Source organism: Chrysemys picta, chromosome 19 (assembly GCF_011386835.1).
Source record: "Chrysemys picta bellii isolate R12L10 chromosome 19, ASM1138683v2, whole genome shotgun sequence".
Classification (NCBI taxonomy): domain Eukaryota; kingdom Metazoa; phylum Chordata; order Testudines; family Emydidae; genus Chrysemys; species Chrysemys picta.
In genome coordinates this window covers 18,645,244-18,664,930 of record NC_088809.1, presented here as the reverse complement: position 1 = coordinate 18,664,930, position 19,687 = coordinate 18,645,244, and the positions used below count along the sequence as shown (strand labels likewise).

The window sequence follows — 19,687 nt, the reverse complement described above, 5'->3', positions numbered from 1 at the left end:
TGCGTGTTAAAATCCCACCTGTGTGCCAAGGGAGAAAGTCCTCATACATCAGACATTCTAGCAAGCAACAAGGAGGGGAGATGATGTCTGAGTATTGTTTGAGCAGTGACGTTTGAGTATTGTGTGCCTGTATACACCTTTACGTCGTTATTTCATGTTTGTGTATTACGGAGAGGCTTATTCTCTCTCTTGTTATGCGCTTTAGCATCTCTGCTTTGGAGCGTGACAGACCCACACCATTGCTGGTATATGCTGTACTAGGAAAGGTCAGTGGCTAGCACCTTGTAAAGGAGAGGAGCGCTCTCTGCTGGCCAGAAGGGGTTCCGTAAGAGGCACGACAGAGTTTCTAGTTCAGTATAGCAGGAGAGGGGTGATTCTCTCTCTGTTTGTCACCCGTCATCACTCGCAATTGCACATGAAAAACGGAAATCAGTTGTCACAGTAGTATGCAGGGGAAGGTGCAGAAAACTGGTGACTAATGCACAGGGAACAAAGCCTTTTGTCACGAACTGTAATCTCAGAGGTCGCCACTCCACAGTTCCTGAGATCAGTGAGTTGAATGAGCACACTGTTCTGTGAAAGGGAGCACGTGCCACATAAATCTCTTTGTTAAATTCCTCAGTGCAACTCTTACATGCGCTGGGACGCAAGAATGAGTCACTTTTTTGACACAGGCTGAATTATTTCTCAGACTCTGAATAAGTTCAGGAGTTGTTTTAACTCCTTGGTGCCTGGCCAGTCAGGAGCAACTGTGTCCCTGCAGGTGGAGAACAAGTGTGTGAACACCAAAGCATATTGCATTGGCACCTTGTGGCAGGAAATGCCAACTCTTGGCCTCAGAGGGTAGCTCCATCAGTGAGATGTTTAAAACCAGCCATTAGCGATTATACTGGAGGGAGATGGGGTGTGTGACCAAAGGTGTAGAGGACAATCCTGAAGCAGCAGGGAGATGGCCCAAGTGCCCTGATACTGTAGATCTTTTCCATCTCCAATTTCTATGATTCTGAGTCTTGCATGTAGGATTTATAGGGGCAACTTTCTATCAAGCTACTCCACACAAAAGGGATACGGTGACCTTCAGACAGGTTGTCCCCAATCGTGGAATGTTTGGACTACCCAAAGCCTAGGAACTGGACAGGCAGGAGAGGTAATTACTGTGCTCTAATGTGGTTTTAGGCATGGGTCAAGCAGGGGTGAGTGAAAAGATTCAGTGTCATCCCTTTGCAAATGAACAAAGACAGTTACATATATTTTCCAGTTCCCCAGTACAGTGGATCTCACAGAATGGGGACGCATTAGCCTCCAAGGGACAACAGCTGAGATAGAGACAGGCTCCGCACTCACCCGGCCAGGGTAGCTCTGGAGGAACTTGATCTTCTCATATAGCTTGATATTGTCAGCTCTCATGTTGTCCAGTTCACTTTGGAGAGCCTGCATTGTGTGCTGCATCATGCGGTTCTCCTGCAACACACAGAGCAAATGCCGCTAGCTGGAGGACCCAGTGTTTGCAGATTCTTTGGGAAGGGAATTGGTGATTTAACTTGTCCTGTGGCAGAAATAAAATCCCCTCCCAACCACTGGGTACGTTGCTGGGCTGAGTCCAGCAGAGACAAAGCACAGGTGCAATCAGCAAAGGGTTTGCCTCCAAGGAGGGTCCTTCCAACCACAGATCAAAATGAATTAGTGTAAACAAAAATAGGGAGAGAGAACTATTCCCACTTGGGGTTCAACGCAGTGCTAAGGGACTTCAACCCTAAGAAGTGCAATAACTGCCCAGAAATGCACGGCCGGGAATGTCTTTTTACCATAATATTAATCCCTAGCTCTCACGTGGCACTTGTCATCAGTAGATCTCCAATTGTTTTACAAAGGAGGTCAGTATCATTATCCCCGTTCGACAGATGGGGAAACTGAGGCAGAGAGGGGCTGTGACTTGCCCAAGGTCACCCAGCAGACCAGTGGCAGAGACAGGGATAGAACCCAGGTCCAGCATTCCAAAGTCAGGTCTTTGTAAGCAGCCTAACATACCGCTTCTAATTCTTGGTTCCTTGTACGGAAGCGCTCCCTCTGACTGGAGATGATGGACAGCAGGGAATCCATCTGCCCCTCGGGAAGTGAAGCGCTGGGAGATGGAGGATAACCTAGGAAGCAGAGCTAACCGTGAGAGACCATCCTCAGCCAGCAGACATTCAAGGAAGATAAACAACACATGGCACTTCTATGGCACCGTCCACCAGAGGATTTAAATGACTTCACCGATGGCTAATTAATGACGCTGGATGAAAAAACTTAGACAACACATTTTTTTCCTCTCAGAATTTGCCAATTCACTGAAATTGAAATGTTTTGCAGAGATTGTTCAATTTCTACAAAATTCCTCTGGAAACCGTCAGGATTCTGATAAAAATCTGCCCAGGTTCCCAGCAGCCCTGGCTCTCCGGCTCCCCGGTCCTTGCCAGCTCAGGGTGCCCTGCTCCTGGGAAGTGCCCCAGGCAGACCTGGAGCCGAGATTCCCAGTAGAGCTGGGTGGAGAATGGTAATTCCATTTCACGGAGAATTTTGAACATTTTTTTTTTCATAGCAAATTGGAATGAAACCGAATTTTGAACATTAAAAATCCTCTGGGAAAGGGAATTACTGTTGCTGTCCAGCTCTAGTAATTAATCAAAACTTAACTCTCCCCTGAGGTAGGTGTTACTATCCCTACTGTAGGGGGCCAACTAATCTCTACACCCCTTAGGGGGAAATTTTCCCTAAGGCGACCCCATTGGCCCTGTTGGGAAGGGGGGCACACTCACTTGCCAGCAGTGCCTGCTCACAACAGGCTGATTCCCAGCAATCCCCGGCTGTCCTGGTCACACTCCCTAGCCAGTGAATCTCCCCCACTTTCTGGGCTGCATTGACTCCCCTCCTGTGGCAGGTTTTGCAGTAGTGGAAACCCTGGCAAAGGTCTCTTCAGCCCCTTCCCAAAGCCTGTGAAATGGTGTGAGTACATAACCCCACTGCATGGCCGTCCCCTCCAATGGCCTTGTGAAGGAGGTCAGGCATCTCTAGGGGTTTACACAGGACAGCAGATGATAAATATGTCCTAGAAGGCAGCGACTCAGCTAGTCTGCACAGTGGAGCTATTCATAGCAGCAGGATGGGTGGCTTCAGGTTGTTTTTGCTTGGTGGAACTGTTGCCATGATATTGTTTATCATTCTACTTAAAAACCTTTCTAAACAAAAAGGAAAGGAAATGGGTTCTTTTCCAGTGGAGCCAACAGTCATCATTTATTTGATTCATTTTCTCCTACAGCCCGTGCAGCAAACAGCAAATGTAAAGGAAACATTTCGCTCTCTGGCTCTGGGGGGAATTCACTCTGGAATGATCAAAAGTTGAAGCACGGGGTATTTTAGTTTCTGTCTGAATTCTACGTGTATTTGAAAGGAACAGTAGAGCGGCTACAGGGGAAGCTGATCTGCTGTATTGTCTAGGGCTGTACTTTAGGGAGAAAATATCAGCAGAAGCAACAGTCAGTGACTCTGCGCAGTGAGAACCAGTCAACCAACTATTCTTGATAGCCGCGCCATGTGGTTAAACCCCTTCCCAAGACTGTCAGCATTTGCTCTTCAACAAGGCAAATCTGCTACACTAGATTAGTGACAGAGCGGGAATGAACCTCTGCATGCAGGTGTGATTTGGGAAGAGACTGTTGGGGCGCTGACACAAACTGCTGGAAGGACTGCAGCAGAATCTCTTCTGCAGCAAGGGGATGGAGGAACTTGCTGAGGAACAATGGCTAACAAGGGTTGATTTTGAGGGATGATCTCCCTGAAGTTAACAGGAGATGGAGGTGCTCAACACTCCTGAAAACCAGGCCCAAGGAGAGTTTAACAAAAGGTCTGTACCTACTTAGGAATTTATCGCTGTTATGTTGCACACCATGGCAACCTTGAGCGTCAGGATAGAACTCTGATTCTTCAGCTCTGAAAGCACAGGTCCCAGCCATTAAGGAAACGGTGCATCCCTACCAGCTGTCCGAGGTAGAGTGCCTCAGCAAACCTCAGCACACCCTTCAACTGGATCTCCCATAACACAGCTGCTTCCCTTGCATGGTTAGCTTACTACTTACAAACGTGACCCAGTTAGGTACTCAGCAAGTTCAGTGTCTGCTGTATGGACCCCGTAGATAGTATGTAAAGTTGTGATCTTCCATAGCCCCGGTGTCTGTGCTGAGCTCCCTGGAACACACAGCTCCCAAACAGCAAAGCATCAACTGGACTCAGTCCAGGCTCTTACCATAAAAACGGGCTGTAGCTTCCTTAATGGGGTCTGGAATTGTCTCTAGACTGTGAACAGCAGCACCCTGGGTAGAGAAATCAGATGTGAATAGGAACTCTTAGTGTAGGTGAGTAGCACGGTCAGAAGGTGAGCAAATCCCACACCCGATCAGAGCAATAGTTCATCAAATGCATTCTCTTGTCCCAGCTGTGGCCCATACCACGTTCTTTGGTGGTGGTTTTAAGATTATGCTTTTCCATATTCTGGGAACAAGGGCTATAAATTACAGAATTCCTGGGGAAGTTCATGGGCTGAACTGTGCAAATGATGATGGTCAATGCTCTGACTTCTGCCCCAGAGACATTTTCATTGTATTGACACCGGTGGCTGTACCCAATGCTTCAGTTCAGCCAGCAGCATTAAGTTTCAACCCACCTAAAAGGCCTGAATATAAATATGCAAAGCAGAAGAATGCAGGCAGACTCTGAAACAACAGAAGCATTCCCGAGTGCTCAGGGAGAGTTTGGGGTGACGAGAACATCAGAATGGAAATCAGGAGAGCCAACGTGGCCGTAACATGTCTAGCCCAATAAGGCATCTCTGTCCAAATCTCAAACCTGAACCTTTTCTTAATGTTGGGATAAATTTTGGTTTAAGTTCCTCCTTTCTGGTTTCCCAGCAGGCTTCCCCATCATTGCTGAAATCCATCTCAGAGTCTCAGAAGGTTTGCCAACCCCTCCAGGGTCCTAGTGGTGGCCCTCAAGTCTTGTGAGGAATGGGAACACTCTCGAGTTGGGCATAAGGAGGCAGAGATGAATTCTGGGGTCTAGGGAAACTAGATCAGGAAATATTTTTATAGATCAGTTAACTCAGCAGAGAGAATGAAGAACTGAGAGCCTAGCTTGGAGTAGCACAGAGGTTTTTAAGGCTCATGGGAGTGGGGTGATGGAGAAGATTTTGAGGGATGTATCTGGGATAGTAAAAGGGGTGGAAGGCAGAGAAGTGGGGGAAAGGAAAAGGAACTGAATGCAAATAAAGCTTTTGTAATCAATGGGTTGGTCTACACTGGGGGGGGATTGATCCAAGATACGCAACTTCAGCTACGTGAATAGCGTAGCTGAAGTCGAAGTATCTTGGATTGAATTACGTGGGGTCCACACGGCGTGGGATCGACGGCCGCGGCTCCCCCGTCAACTGCGCTACCGCCGATCGCTCTGGTGGAGTTCCGGAGTCGACGGTGAGCGCATTCGGGGATCGATATATCGTGCCTTAACAGACGCGATATATCGATCCCGGATAAATCGATTGCTACCCGCCAATACAGTGGGTAGTGAAGACATACCCAATAGGTCAGCAACTGGAAGGAAACCTTTGGAATTACCTCGGCATCAGGGCGATGCACCGAAGACATGGACTGGATAGTGCTGAGGTCATGCTCCAGGTTGGCGATGAGCTCTTTCTGATCAGCAACAGTAGAAACGGCTTCCGTGAACTGGATCTGCAGCTCAGCACAGCGTGCTGAAAAACAAAGCCCGTGAAACTGGCTGGTCAGTGTGGAGGGCCTTGACCTAGCTCCCTTTTCCTCCCCCCCAGCTTCCCCTTTGGTCTGATGCACGCAGCATCTGCTGCTCTCGAAGAAATATGCAAATTCAGCTGCCTAACATGATGTCACGAGCCTCCTCAGGTACCAGTTTTCATCCTGGGGCCATCCTTTACCACATCTCACGCAGCTTTCGCCTGATTGCTGCAGATAGAATCATCTGTTCCTCGGAGCTGACCATCCCTGTACGTTCATTTCATTGATCTGATTTCAGATCATCTACTCCCATGTGTTGCCTGATTGATTCTCTGTCATGGTTATTTCTGAATGGTACAGAAAGTGCTGTGGCTTTCTGAATGGCTAGCACACTCCTCCACCTTTCTCATTTCAAAAAACAACATGCTGTGGGGAAGAAGGAAGGTTTTACATTATGAGACCCAGAACACTGAATGATGCACTAACAACCCTGTTGCATTCCTGTTGTCTCGTCCTGTTCGATTCTACAGGTTTCTGAGGGAGGAACCCATCATACAGATCCTTGGGATGCCAGTGCAGTGTGAATGATTGATAACAGTGCTGCTGAACAGCTGTCTTCACAATGCTACAAGCCCAATCACAACCACATGCTGGGCACAATGAACTGGGGCAACGTGGCCTTGTTTTAGTCTTGTACAGTGGCCATCTGAGTTCAGTTATGAATGGCAAGGGCTATAAAAGCCATTTAGCCTAAGAGCTGCACAACATCCCATTTGCAAGAGCCAGGGCTTGTGCATTATATCTGGGGCTCTGGAACTCAATAGCAGTGAAAAAATAACTTCCTGCATGTGCTCAGTACTGTCAGTATTGCTCACGTAGCTTATTCCACTGGCAAAACACACAAAGGGCTTAATTTCGGCCGAGTAGAGAGGCTCCTGCGCTATAAGGCATGGCTCCAGATCAGAACTTCCGCACAGTTCAGGAGAGTTTGGATGTGGTGTTCTGGTTCAGACCCATCCCTGTTACGCTTCTAAGATGAAAATGTTTTTGAGATTCCTGAGCAAAAGGAACAAAAGCACTCACACGCCGTTCTGAAAGTGAGGCTGTGAAAATGGCAGAGTGGGGCTTCACGTTTTTGATCACTCAGTGTTTCCAGACCGAATGCGCTCAGTTCACAAGTAACAACAACAAAACTTAGCCAGGGATCTGCGAGTCAGGCTAGGTTCTTTCTTATTGACTGTAACCAGTTAAAGGAGCTGCAGGTTAAATGGCTGCTTTGTGTCAGGCCTGGAAAACAACACTGTCTACGGGGGTTTCCACATGTGTCACCAATTGGAACTTGCCAACCAATTCTGCTGATGCACAAGAAGATCCCCCTTTCTGAGCTGGGCTGGCTCTGCAGGGCTGCCAGGAATAAGCAACAGTAAAAGCTTATTTTTGTCCCTATTGTTGACCAAGCAGATTGGACTGATTTACTTACTGGCCTTGTGTGAGTCAATAGCAGAGGCAATAGGTAAGCACGTGCCAATCTTAAAATAACTTTTCTGAATAAAATCACACCTTAAAACACGACAAGCAATTTTCTATGCAAGAAACAATCTCTAGATGACTAAAACTAGGAACTTAGAATGAAAGTCCCTGTTCATCACTAATGTCACAGCTATACACATCTCTACACACACAGAATACCATTAAACCAATGTGTCTTGAACTTACTAAGAAAGAATTAGGGCCTGCTATGCTACAAATGAATTTCTCTTTCAATATGATCATGTACCTACCAGCTATGGACTCCATCTGTATCTCTTGGTATTAGGAAAATCCAGCTCTCCATCTGTTTAAGCTTAGTAAAAAATAATACACTAGAGGTATAGAATCATAGAAGATAAGGATTGGAAGAACCCTCAGGAGGTCATCTAGTCCAACCCCCTATTCAAAGCAGGACCAACACCAACTAAATCATCCCAGACAGAGCTTTGTCAAGCCGGGCCTTAAAAACTTCTAAGGATGGAGATTCCACCACCTCCCTAGGGAACCCATTCCAGTGCTTCACCACCCTCCTAGTGAAATAGTGTTTCCTAATATCCAACTAGACCTCCCCCACTGCAACTTGAGACCATTACTCCTTGTTCTGTCATCTGCCACCACTGAGAACAGCCGAGCTCCGTCCTCTTTGGAACCCCCCTTCAGGTAGTTGACGGCTGCTATCAAATCCCCCCTCACCCTTCTCTTCTGCAGACTAAACAAGCCCAGGTTCCTCAGCCTCTCCTCGTAAGTCATGTGCCCCAGCGTCCTGATAATTTTTGTTGCCCTCTGCTGGACTCTCTCCAATTTGTCCACATCCTTTCTGTAGCGGGGGGCCCAAAACTGGACGCAGCACTCCAGATGTAGCCTCACCAGTGCCGAATAGAGGGGAATAATCACTTCCCTCTGTCTCCTGGCAATGCTCCTACTAATGCAGCCCAATATGCTGTTAGCCTTCTTGGCAACAAGGGCACACTGCTAACTCGTATCCAGCTTCTCATCCACTGTAATCCCCAGGTCCTTTTCTGCAGAACTGCTGCCTAGCCAGTTGGTTCCCAGCCTGTAGCAGTGCATGGGATTCTTCAGTCCTAAGTGCAGGACTCTGCACTTGTCCTTGCTGAACCTCATCAGATTTCTTTTGGCCCAATCCTCCAATTTGTCTAGGTCAATCTGGACCCTAGCCCGACCCTCCAGCATATCTACCTCTCCCTCCAGCTTAGTGTCATCTGCGAACTTGCTGAAGGTGCAATGCATCCCATCATCCAGATCATTAATAAAGATGTTGAACAAAACCGGCCCCAGGACCGACCCCTGAGGCACTCCACTTGATACCGGCTGCAAAGTAAACATCGATCTGTTGATCACTACCCATTGAGCCTGATGATCTAGCCAGCTTTCTATCCACCTTACAGTCCATTCATCGAATCCATACTTTTAAAAACTTGCTGGCAAGAATGCTGTGGGAGACCATATCAAAAGCTTTGCTAAAGTATATAGATTTGAATCCTGCAGTTTTCATACAGGCAAAACTTTCATTAGCCTCAGGGAAGACTATAGGATCAAGCCCACAGATATGAATTTTCAGGTGGGTGAAAAAACTTAGTTAACAGCTGGTAGAGTCCCCCACTAATGATGCACCTAGTAATTAGTTTTTTTTTTTAAAAGGAAAAAGGAGATGAGAAACTATTAACGAACTAAAATTAAATGTCACTAATTAGTTCGAATTATTCCTAATTATTTTTCCTAGGTTCTCGTTGACACCGCTACAGAGCTCTGACTCAGGCCAAGGATGGTTGAGAAGGAACTGAGGGCGTCGGGTCTTGCGCGTGTTAGATGAGGCACCAACGGCGTTGCGAATGCTCACTGCGCGCGTGACCCAGACGGACACTGCTACCGAAAATCTCTCATCAACGGCACCAGGACACACCGACAGCTGGAGTGGAGCCCCCAAAGGGACACATCTCGAAGAATCTCATCAGTAACTGCACAGGGTGAGTAACCGTCTGTTGTCTGAATTCCAAACAGCTGGGAGGCAAAATGCTCATTTATCAAAAGTTGGATAGTAAGAGATGCTTAGATTCCATGTGAAGCTGTGCTTGGAAAGCCAGGGCAGACTCTTACAGGTCCTTAAACACCTCTTTGAAGTCATCCAAGTGTCGTTTTGAGTCATGCAAAGTGTTTACAGCAAAAGCCCAAATCGCATGCAAACCTCTGCTGGTTTTGAGCTTTACTACAAACCTGAAACTAAGCCCTGAAAGTCTGGCTATGGTTTGTGACCCTTTAGCTTGAGTCTGGGCTGATGTAGATTCCCTGTGAAACCACGCAGGGTGTGTGCTTTGGACAGAAAACCAGGTGCAATCTGGCAGGTCTGATTGTATCTTGCAGTGAGATTTTGAGCTTGTTAGAATCTGCAACTTATGAAAGTTCAAAGTTGCTAGTGCCACACTAGTCCCACAACGCCCTGTGATCCAAAATTGCAGCATTGCCTGCACTCCTACTGTTTACCAGTCATCATGGCCTGGGCTGTTGTTTTTTAAACCTGCAATTCAAAGATAATTGATCCGCCTAGACAAAGAGGGCAAAAGATTAGAGCGCAGCACTGGGAACCAGGAGACCTGGCTCCTAGCCTCAGATCTGAAACTAACTCACTTCTTGGGCTTGGGGTCCCTTTCCTGTTCTGTGTGACTGCATTCCCCATTTGTGAAATGCCAGCAGTGCTTTCCCTACCTTACAGAGGTATTGTGAGGAGGAATGGTTTGTGAATCAGAGAGATCAGTTAACACAAGGTGCTATATTAATGCCAACTCTTATTATTGACCGTCTCAAACACTACTTACGCAGCAGGTAGCTGCATAAGGTCGGAGCATGTTTACAGGGAAAAAGAGAGATATATGGCAGGCATAATCCAGTTATTTATTTTTGCTGCATATGTGTTCAAAATCCATTACACAACATTTCACAATTTTGGGGCAGGAGGGCTGGGGCTGAGAACTCATATATAAAGATACAGTATAAATGATCAGCAAACAGCAGATCTGTACAGTTGTAATAGAACTACAGTACTCCTAGAGGGTGCTGTTCCTTAAGAAATGTGAGAGGGTTACTCTATGCTCTTCCAAATGTTTGCACTTGGGAGAACCCGTGAATTCACTATAGTCAAAGGAATATTTCCAGATACAAAATATTTGGAAATAACAAAGCCTCTCCCCTAAAAAAAAAATTAGGGCCCAATTCTGCAGTATGCTCAGCATCAGTTAATGTCCACTGGCCCCAATCCTGTGCCCACAGACATTAACCCCGGCAGGAGCAGGACTGGCCCCATTGGTAGGAGTGCAGGTGGAAAGCGCTCTGCACCTTGCAAGATTGGCATGTAGAGGATGGCAAGTCCAGGGAAAGGGAAATGTTTCCTTTAATCTTAATCCTGTGCACGGGGAAATGTAGCACTCATAAAGCAACCGATTATAGCACTGGTTAGAGAGGGTGGTAGAGGGAGGAGGAGCACAGAGATCTGGAAGTTTGCTAGAGGTATCACTGGGTACTGTGCGCTTGTATCCTGTTGGGGAAAAGTGTCAGAAAGGGACTACAAAGTTTTGCTAAGCTTGTCATGGAATGAAGGGAGATGGTCATGGAGGGCTCAGAGACAGGGGTCAAATGGGGATGGGTCAGATAACCAGCTAAATGTCTAGGTGCCAGTTGAACCTTGGATTTGCCAACTGTTAATTCATACTCAAGAACTAAATTAGTTTAAAACATTGGAGGAATCTTTACTTGGACACATTCAGCGGCAGTATAAAAGCATCAGAGTAAGAGGGATGAGAAATCAATCAAGATTATTTTGCACTTGTACAGCATCTTTTATCTGGGGATCTCAAAGTGTTTTACCAAGGTGGGTCAGTATCATTATCGCCATTTTACGGAGGGGAAAACTGAGGCACAACAGTGCCCAATGTAACACAGTGAATCAGCAGCAGAACTGGAAACAAAAACAACAAGGAGTCTGGTGGCACCTTAAAGACTAACAGATTTATTTGGGCATGAGCTTTCGTGAGTAAAAACCTCACTTCTTCGGATGCATCCGAAGAAGTGAGGTTTTTACTCACGAAAGCTCATGCCCAAATAAATCTGTTAGTCTTTAAGGTGCCACCAGACTCCTTGTTGTTTTTGTAGATACAGACTAACACGGCTACCCCCTGATACAGAACTGGAAACAGAAGCCAGATCTCCTAACTCCCACTTTCCAGCTCTGATCACAAGGAAACATTGCCTGCCCAAGTAGAAAAAATTCAAAACATCCTTTTCATTCATTCATTTTCCAGTGGCTCAGTGGACACCTGTCAGTATATACAAATACACGCCTCAAAGTTTACATGCAAAGGAAACATTAATGTTGGGTCTTATTTTTTGGGGCAGTGGGATTTTTTGATGTACAAAAGAGCCCCGAAAGGTATTTTTTTCCCTCTGCTTTTTTCCAAACCTTAGAAACCTCAAGAATACTGAATTTTTGACTTCCATGTTCTTAGGCAGACCAGAGGACTGGAATGGAAGCTCTCTCAATCCTTATTGGAAAAGACGGTTACTCACCGTTGTAACTGTTGTTCTTCGAGATGTGTTGCTCATATCCATTCCATTAGGTGTGTGCGCGCCGCGTGCACGATCGTCGGAAGATTTTTACCCTAGCAACACCGGCGGGTCGGCTGTGGAGCCCCCTAGAGTGGCGCCTTCATGGCGCTGAATATATACCCCAGCCGACCCGGCGCCCCCTCAGTTCCTTCTTGCCGGCTACTCCGACAGTGGGGACGGGGGGCGGGTTTGGAATGGATATGAGCAACACATCTCGAAGAACAACAGTTACAACGGTGAGTAACCGTCTTTTCTTCTTCGAGTGCTTGCTCATATCCATTCCATTAGGTGACTCCCAAGCCCAACTTAGGTGGTGGGGTCGGAGTGAGACATTGCTGTGTGCAAAACTGCTGATCCGAAGGCAGCATCGTCCCTGGACTGCTGCACTAGTGCATAGTGAGCTGTAAACGTGTGGACTGATGACCAAACCGCCGCTCTACAGATGTCCTGGATCGGAACTTGCGCCAGGAAAGCAGTCGAGGAAGCTTGGGCCCTCGTGGAGTGAGCGGTGAGGTGCGGTGCTGAGACACCTGCCAGGTCATAGCAAGTCCGGATGCAAGACGTAATCCAGGAGGATAGGCGTTGTGAGGAGACCGGTGAGCCTTTCATTCGGTCGGCCACTGCAACGAAGAGTTGCGTCGTCTTTCTAAAGTGCCTTGTGCGGTCAATATAGAAGGCCAGGGCCCTGCGTACGTCCAGAGAATGCAAACGTTGATCCTGGCGAGTAGCATGTGGTTTAGGATGAAAGACCGGGAGAAATATATCCTGGTTGATATGAAAAGGAGAAACCACCTTAGGGAGAAAGGCAGGATGTGGACGAAGCTGCACTTTATCCTTATGGAAAACCGTGTAAGGGGGCTCGGATGTAAGCGCCCTGAGTTCAGAAACGCGCCTTGCTGAGGTGATGGCTACGAGGAAGGCTGTCTTCCAGGATAGGTACAGAAGTGAACAGGTGGCCAGTGGCTCGAATGGAGGACCTGTGAGCTTAGAGAGAACCAGGTTGAGGTCCCACGTCGGAACGGGCTGACGTTGTTGTGGGTACGTCCGGTCTAAGCCCTTGAGGAATCTAACGACCATCTGGTTAGAGAATACCGAGGATGCGAGTTCCCCTGGGTGAAAGGCCGATATAGCGGCCAGGTGAACTCTAATTGAAGATATCGCCAACCCTTGCTGTTTTAGGGAGAGGAGATATTCCAAAATGAGAGGAATAGGTGCCTGCAACGGGGACGTGGCTCGTTGTTCGCACCAACAGGAGAACCGCTTCCACTTGGCCAAGTATGTGGTCCGTGTTGAGGGCTTCCTACTGCTCAGCAGAATCTGTTGGACAGAGTGCGAGCACTGCTGCTCTGCCTGGGTGAACCATGGAGCAGCCACGCCGTGAGGTGGAGTGATTGCAGGTCGGGGTGACGCAGGCGGCCGTGGTCTTGAGAGATGAGGTCCGGGCATAATGGAAGCGGGATCGGTGTCTGAACCGAGAGCTCCAACAGCGTGGTGTACCAATGTTGTCTCGGCCACGCTGGGGCGATCAGAATCACCTGTGCCTGGTCTCTGCGCAATTTGAGCAGTACCTTGTGGACCAGAGGAAACGGAGGGAAGGCATAAAACAGGTGGTCCTTCCAGGGAAGGAGAAACGCGTCCGAGAGGGAGCCCGGAGCTCGACCTTGCAGGGAGCAGAACACGTGGCACTTCCTGTTGTCTCGAGATGCAAACAGGTCTATCTGGGGAAACCCCCACTTCTGGAAAACGGAATGTATGATGTCCGGACGGATAGACCACTCGTGTGTTTGAAAGGACCTGCTGAGTCGGTCCGCCAGAGTGTTCTGGACTCCAGGGAGGAACGATGCCGTGAGATGGATTGAGTGGGCGATGCAGAAGTCCCACAGGCGAATGGCCTCTTGGCATAGCCTTGACGAACGTGCTCCTCCTTGCTTGTTGATGTAAAACATGGCGGTGGTGTTGTCGATGAGAACTAACACACAGCGGCCACGTAGGAGATTGAGAAATGCCTGGCACGCCAGGCGCACCGCCATCAGTTCCCGAACATTGATGTGCAGGGCTATCTGGGGTGCAGTCCACAGGCCCTGGGTATGGTGTTCGTTGAGATGGGCGCCCCAACCCAGGGATGAAGCGTCTGTGACCAGGTGCAGAGAGGGTTGTGGGGCGTGAAACGGCATCCCCTCGCAAACCACCTTGTGGTCTAGCCACCATGTGAGGGAGGTCAGGACCGAGTTTGGGACCGTGACCACCATGTTCAGGCTGTCCCGATGTGGGCGGTATCTTGATGACACCCAGGTTTGGAGTGGGCGAAGCCGAAGTCTGGCATGCCTGGTTACGTACGTGCAGGAAGCCATGTGACCCAGCAGGGTGAGGCACGACCTCACCGTGGTAGTTGGGAAGGCCTTGAGTCCTTGAATGAGGCTCGTGATGGTGCAAAAGCGATTGTCTGGCAGGGTGGCTTGTGCGCGTCTGGAGTCTAGAACCGCGCCGATGAATTCTATTCTCTGGGTAGGTTCTAGAGTGGATTTGTCCTTGTTGAGTAGGATACCCAACTTGTTGAATGTGTGCACTATTATGTGGACGTGATCTCAAACTTGTTCTTTGGTGCGACCGCGTACCAGCCAGTCGTCTAGGTACGGGAACACCTGTATCCCTTGCCGACGAAGGTACGCTGCCACGACAGCCATACATTTCGTGAACACCCTTGGGGCCGAGGATAGGCCGAAGGGAAGGACTGCAAATTGGTAGTGCACCTTGCTTACCACGAACCGCAGGAAGCGTCTGTGAGGCGGGTAAATTGCTATGTGAAAGTATGCATCTTTCATGTCGAGGGCGGCGAACCAGTCTCCAGGATCGAGGGAAGGGATAATGGCCCCCAAAGAGACCATGCGGAACTTCAACTTTACTACGAATTTGTTGAGTCCGCGCAAGTCCAAGATGGGTCGCAGACCTCCTTTGGACTTGGGAATGAGGAAGTAACGGGAATAGAATCCCCTGCCCCTTAACTCCACTGGAACCTCCTCTACGGCCCCCATAGCAAGGAGCGTGGAAACTTCCTGTATAAGAAGTTGCTCGTGAGAAGGGTCCCTGAAGAGGGACGGGGAAGGGGGGGAGGAGGGGGGGGATTGAAGAAAACTGGATAGCATATCCCCTGTCCACCGTGCGAAGGACCCAACGGTCCGAAGTTATAAGGGACCAGGTCTGGTGGAAATGGGAAAGGCGATCCCGAAAGGATGGGGCTGGATCCTGTGGGATGACTGGGGCGCCGTCCTCGACCGCACCTTCAAAAGTTCTGCCTGGGGCCTGAAGGTGGTCTAGGTGGCCCCTGGTTCTGACCAGGTTGAGGGCCGGTCCACCTTCTTCTACCACCTCGCCCTCGCCTCCGGGTCGAGTCCTGTCTCTGACGAGGCGGGGGGGGGGTAGAAGCGCTGAGGCTGCGGTCTAAATGGCCTGCGCTGAGGGCCCACAACATGCATCCCCAAGGAACGCATGATCGTCCTGGAGTCCTTGAGGCTCTGCAGGCGAGAGTCCGTCTTTTCGGAAAACAGCCCTAGTCCTTCAAAGGGCAGATCCTGCAGGGTTTGCTGCAGTTCCTGAGGCAGACCCGAAACCTGGAGCCAGGAGATCCTCCGCATAGCGATACCTGAGGCCAGGGTTCTCGCAGCAGAGTCCGCTATGTCTAAGGAGGCCTGTAAGGAGGTCCGAGCCACCTTCTTACCCTCCTCCACCAGGGCTCCAAACTCCTCCCTGGACTCTTGGGGAACCAACTCCTTGAACTTCCCCATAGAGTTCCAGGAGTTAAAGCTATAGCGGCTCAAGAGCGCCTGTTGATTAGCCGCTCTAAGTTGCAACCCTCCGGCTGAGTAAACTTTACGGCCGAATAAATCGAGGCGCTTAGCCTCCTTCGATTTGGGCGCTGCGGCCTGTTGACCGTGGCGCTCCCTTGCGTTCACTGATGCCACCACCAGTGAACACGGCTGGGGGTGGGTATACAAGTACCCGTAGTCTTTAGACGGAACAAAGTATTTCCTTTCCACCCCTCTCGCTGTGGGTGGGATAGAGGCAGGAGTCTGCCATATCGTAGATACATTGGCTTGTATCGTGCGGATCAGGGGTAACGCCACCCTCGATGGGGCATCCACTCCGAGGATATTCACGATGGGGTCGTGCACCTCCACTATCTCCTCCGCCTGCAGGTCCATATCACGGGCCATCCGGCGCAGAAGATCTTGGTGAGCCCGAAGATCTATTGGAGGTGGACCTGTGCACGATGTGCCCGCCACTGCCTCATCCGGAGAGGAAGAGGAAGATGCCTCCGGTGGGACAGGATCCAAGGGAGGGTCCTGGGCTCCCTGCTCCTGGGCCGGAGCATCACCTGCGCTTGAGTCCAGGGCGTCAGGTGGTGCGGACACGGAAGCCTGCATGCCCCTTGGCGGAGGCCGAGAGATGGTGGACTCCGGGGCCCTTCTAACAGAGTGACCGGAGCGAGAGGTCGAAGCAACTGGAGCCCCTTGCGCCTGATGGTACGCCCACGGGGTCCAAAACGACCAGTGAGATGGGCCATGAGAATGGTCCTCTGTTATGTTCTGCCAATGGCCCAAGTCCTGTTCCTCGGCTTGCCCTTGAGGGGGGTATGCCGATCTCGAGAGGTCCTCCGAGGAGCGAGACCCCGATCTCGATGGCCATGGCGGTGCCGAGAGCGTCGAGACGATTCCCGTGGGCTGCGGTGCCGCACGGTGCCGGTCTGGAGATGATCTATCTCCACGCGGTGCCGGCGATCGGTGCCGGGACCGCGACCGGTGCCGATGACCTCGTCGGTACCGGGAGTCGGATCTGGACCTCGACGAGGACCTGGAGTATGCCCGGTACCGGGAGCGGCCTCTCGACGTCGAGCGGCGACCGTAGCGGTGCCGAGAACTACTTCTCGACGTTGATCGGTGCCGACAATCATAGCGGTGCCGAGACGTAGAGCGGTGCCGCGAAGAAGATCTTGGCCGCGAGTACGACCGGTGCCGAGGTGATATTCGGTGCCGGGACTGCGAGCGGCGTGGGGACCTGCTTCGGGACCTGGATCGGTGCCGAGGTTCCAGCCCTTGCGATGGAGGGCGCATCAAGGCAGGTTTCCCCCTCGACTGGACCGGGCGAGGCAACGGTGCCGTCGGTGCCGGTGGTTGAGGCGGTGCCGGCTCCGTGAGAGCTATTAAGTCTCTCGCCGCCGTGAAGGTCTCTGGCGTCGACGGGAGGCACTGTATCACCGCCTGCCTCGGTGGAGACGCCGTCTGCACCGGACTCAACGGCCTCGGCGCCGGAGTCGACGGTGCTGGAGGCACCTGTTTCCGGTGCTCCACCGGCGTACGCGGCTCTACCCCCGGCACTGGGGGAGCCAGCGTCTTCGGCACGGAGGTCCCCGTCTTATGGGCTTTCTTATGCCCTGGGGATAATGACCGGCGCCGAGGCACTTGCTGTGCTTTCGGTGCCGACGAGGTCCGGTGCCGGGAAGGCTCATCTGACGCCACTCGCGTGGTCGTCATGGCCGGTGCCGCCGGGGCACTGCGCACCGAGGCGCTAGGTGCCGGGGGCCTGACTTGTAGATGGAGCGTCCGGACTGAGTGCCGCCTCCATCAGGAGTTGCCGGAGCCGAAGGTCCCGCTCCTTCTTGGTCCTTGGTCTGAAGGCCTTACAGATCTTGCACTTATCTGTTTGATGGGACTCTCCCAGGCACTTCAGACAGGAATCGTGCGGGTCGCTCGTGGGCATAGGCTTAGCGCAGGAGGCGCACAGCTTGAAGCCGGGAGCGTTGGGCATGAGCCCGGCCCCGCGGCCGGGGGAGAAAGGGGGAGACGACCCCCTTAATCCCCTGAACTATTATAACAACTCTTAAAACTATTGAACTATTTAACTATAAACACTAGGACTATAACTATGAATAACGAACTAAGCTAGGGAGAGTGGAGAACAGCTAAGCAGCGCTCCACAGTTCCAACGACCGTCAGGGGCGGTAAGAAGGAACTGAGGGGGCGCCGGGTCGGCTGGGGTATATATTCAGCGCCATGAAGGCGCCACTCTAGGGGGCTCCACAGCCGACCCGCCGGTGTTGCTAGGGTAAAAATCTTCCGACGATCGTGCACGCGGCGCGCACACACCTAATGGAATGGATATGAGCAAGCACTCGAAGAAGAACTTTCCTTCTAAATATTCTTCAGGTGCTTGAGTTAAATTGTTAGTTTGTTTTTCAATAAGGAAAGTGCCCGTGCCCGCCCTCAAGTGGCTGAATTTTAAATGGAGTAAAAAAGGGTTCTCTCAATTGCTCAGGTTTCACTCCTTGGTACTGGCCATGTCATAATTCTACTGATTCTCCAGTCATCCACAGAGTGTCTTCCAGGAAAACAGAGTAGACACAGCTTGAGTTTCTAATGTAAAAGACAACGAAAATGAGAACAATCCACCCTTCCTCTTGATATGCCTCTTTTCAGGCTTTGATTATCATCACTAAAAATAAAAAAGGGGCACCACCCCCCTTTTTGCTTCTATGCAGATCATCTTTAACTTCACCCAGTACATAGAATAACCTGCATTAGTGGGTTAGAATGCCTACGTCTTAAGCTTTCAGCTAGAACAAAAGAATATCTGTTTTTTTTCCGGTATGTTGCCACATTTAACAGAACTCACTGTAACCCTTTGGACTTTCATATGCATTGAAGCAGTTTAAGGTAAGTGAGCTTTCATGGACTGTTCAACTTCCAGTGAACATACTGCAAGAGATAATGGCACAAATAAGCTAAAGTCCTGGGAAAACTAGAATTCTCAACTGTACTATTCATTCTCAAACTCGATGGCCTCTAGCATACTTGACAGGTACAACTCAGTCTGAATTACTAGGGCTCTCAGTGCTTCCAGCACTTTGTCAAGGGTGGTGATGAACTGAAACAACCGGACAATCTTATGAACTCAACCAGCACCATGAACAAAGTATCAACACCTCCGGAAACCTGTCACTCTGTATGTTAGTGCTGTCTGGAGCGAGAATGGTCCTTTTACCTGTCAACTCAGCCTGACAAGGATAAAATATTGTGCAATTGGAAACAGAATATTACTGAAAAAACTTGTACTTTCCTGGGAGTATCTGAAGAGGCAACAGATAGAGAGATTTGGAGCTGTTACTGTTTATGAGAAGCTAGCTTGACACGGAAGCATATCATCACATTCTAGACTGATTGAGTGAGGCTGAAAGCCTGTACCTTTGATTTCCAGATCCACCAGCCTTACGCTCCATTTGCACCATTACAATGGTTGTTAGGGGTTGGGGAAAATTCTGGCTCAAAGCCTTCAATTTGCTTCTGACTTGTTGATTGTGCCATACTTACTTTAAAAAAAAGGTATACAAATTTACACAATGGCTTTGAAAGAAAAACTGACAAGAGACTGGCTGAAACAAATTCTGCAGTTTTCAAGGGTCCTGAGAGTTGGTGTGTATGAAATCCTAATAAGAATTTTGCTGGTTATGCCCATCTCTAAAGGTAACATTTGAGCCTCTGTCTAAATCTAGTAATTTCAACAAAACAGTTTTGAATGTATCATTGCAAGATTTTACTAGAGGAGCTAGAAATCACATTAAAGTTCTCAAAGACAGACATCTTGCATAACTGCAACAGAATGATCTTACTATATGCTTCTTTTCTCATTTGATGTAAGCCATTCTGCTGTGCAAATAATATGAAAACTGAGGAGCAACAAGGACCCCTACCTAAACTGTTCACAATACTGGC

At 49.6% G+C, this 19,687-nt stretch overlaps 1 protein-coding gene across 5 annotated transcripts in view; it reads right to left on the bottom strand.

Moving 5' to 3' along the window:
- CUX1 (cut like homeobox 1) overlaps positions 1-19,687 on the bottom strand; it is a 390,333-nt gene that overhangs the window by 23,639 nt on the left and 347,007 nt on the right. For all 5 annotated transcript variants that reach the window (XM_008166185.4, XM_065572958.1, XM_065572959.1 and 2 more), the window contains 4 exons: positions 5,646-5,782; positions 4,283-4,349; positions 2,029-2,141; positions 1,345-1,461 (listed from right to left, as the gene is read on the bottom strand). In XM_008166185.4, the coding sequence (XP_008164407.2) occupies positions 1,345-1,461; positions 2,029-2,141; positions 4,283-4,349; positions 5,646-5,782 (434 nt within the window). The remainder of the gene's footprint in view (positions 1-1,344; positions 1,462-2,028; positions 2,142-4,282; positions 4,350-5,645; positions 5,783-19,687) is intronic.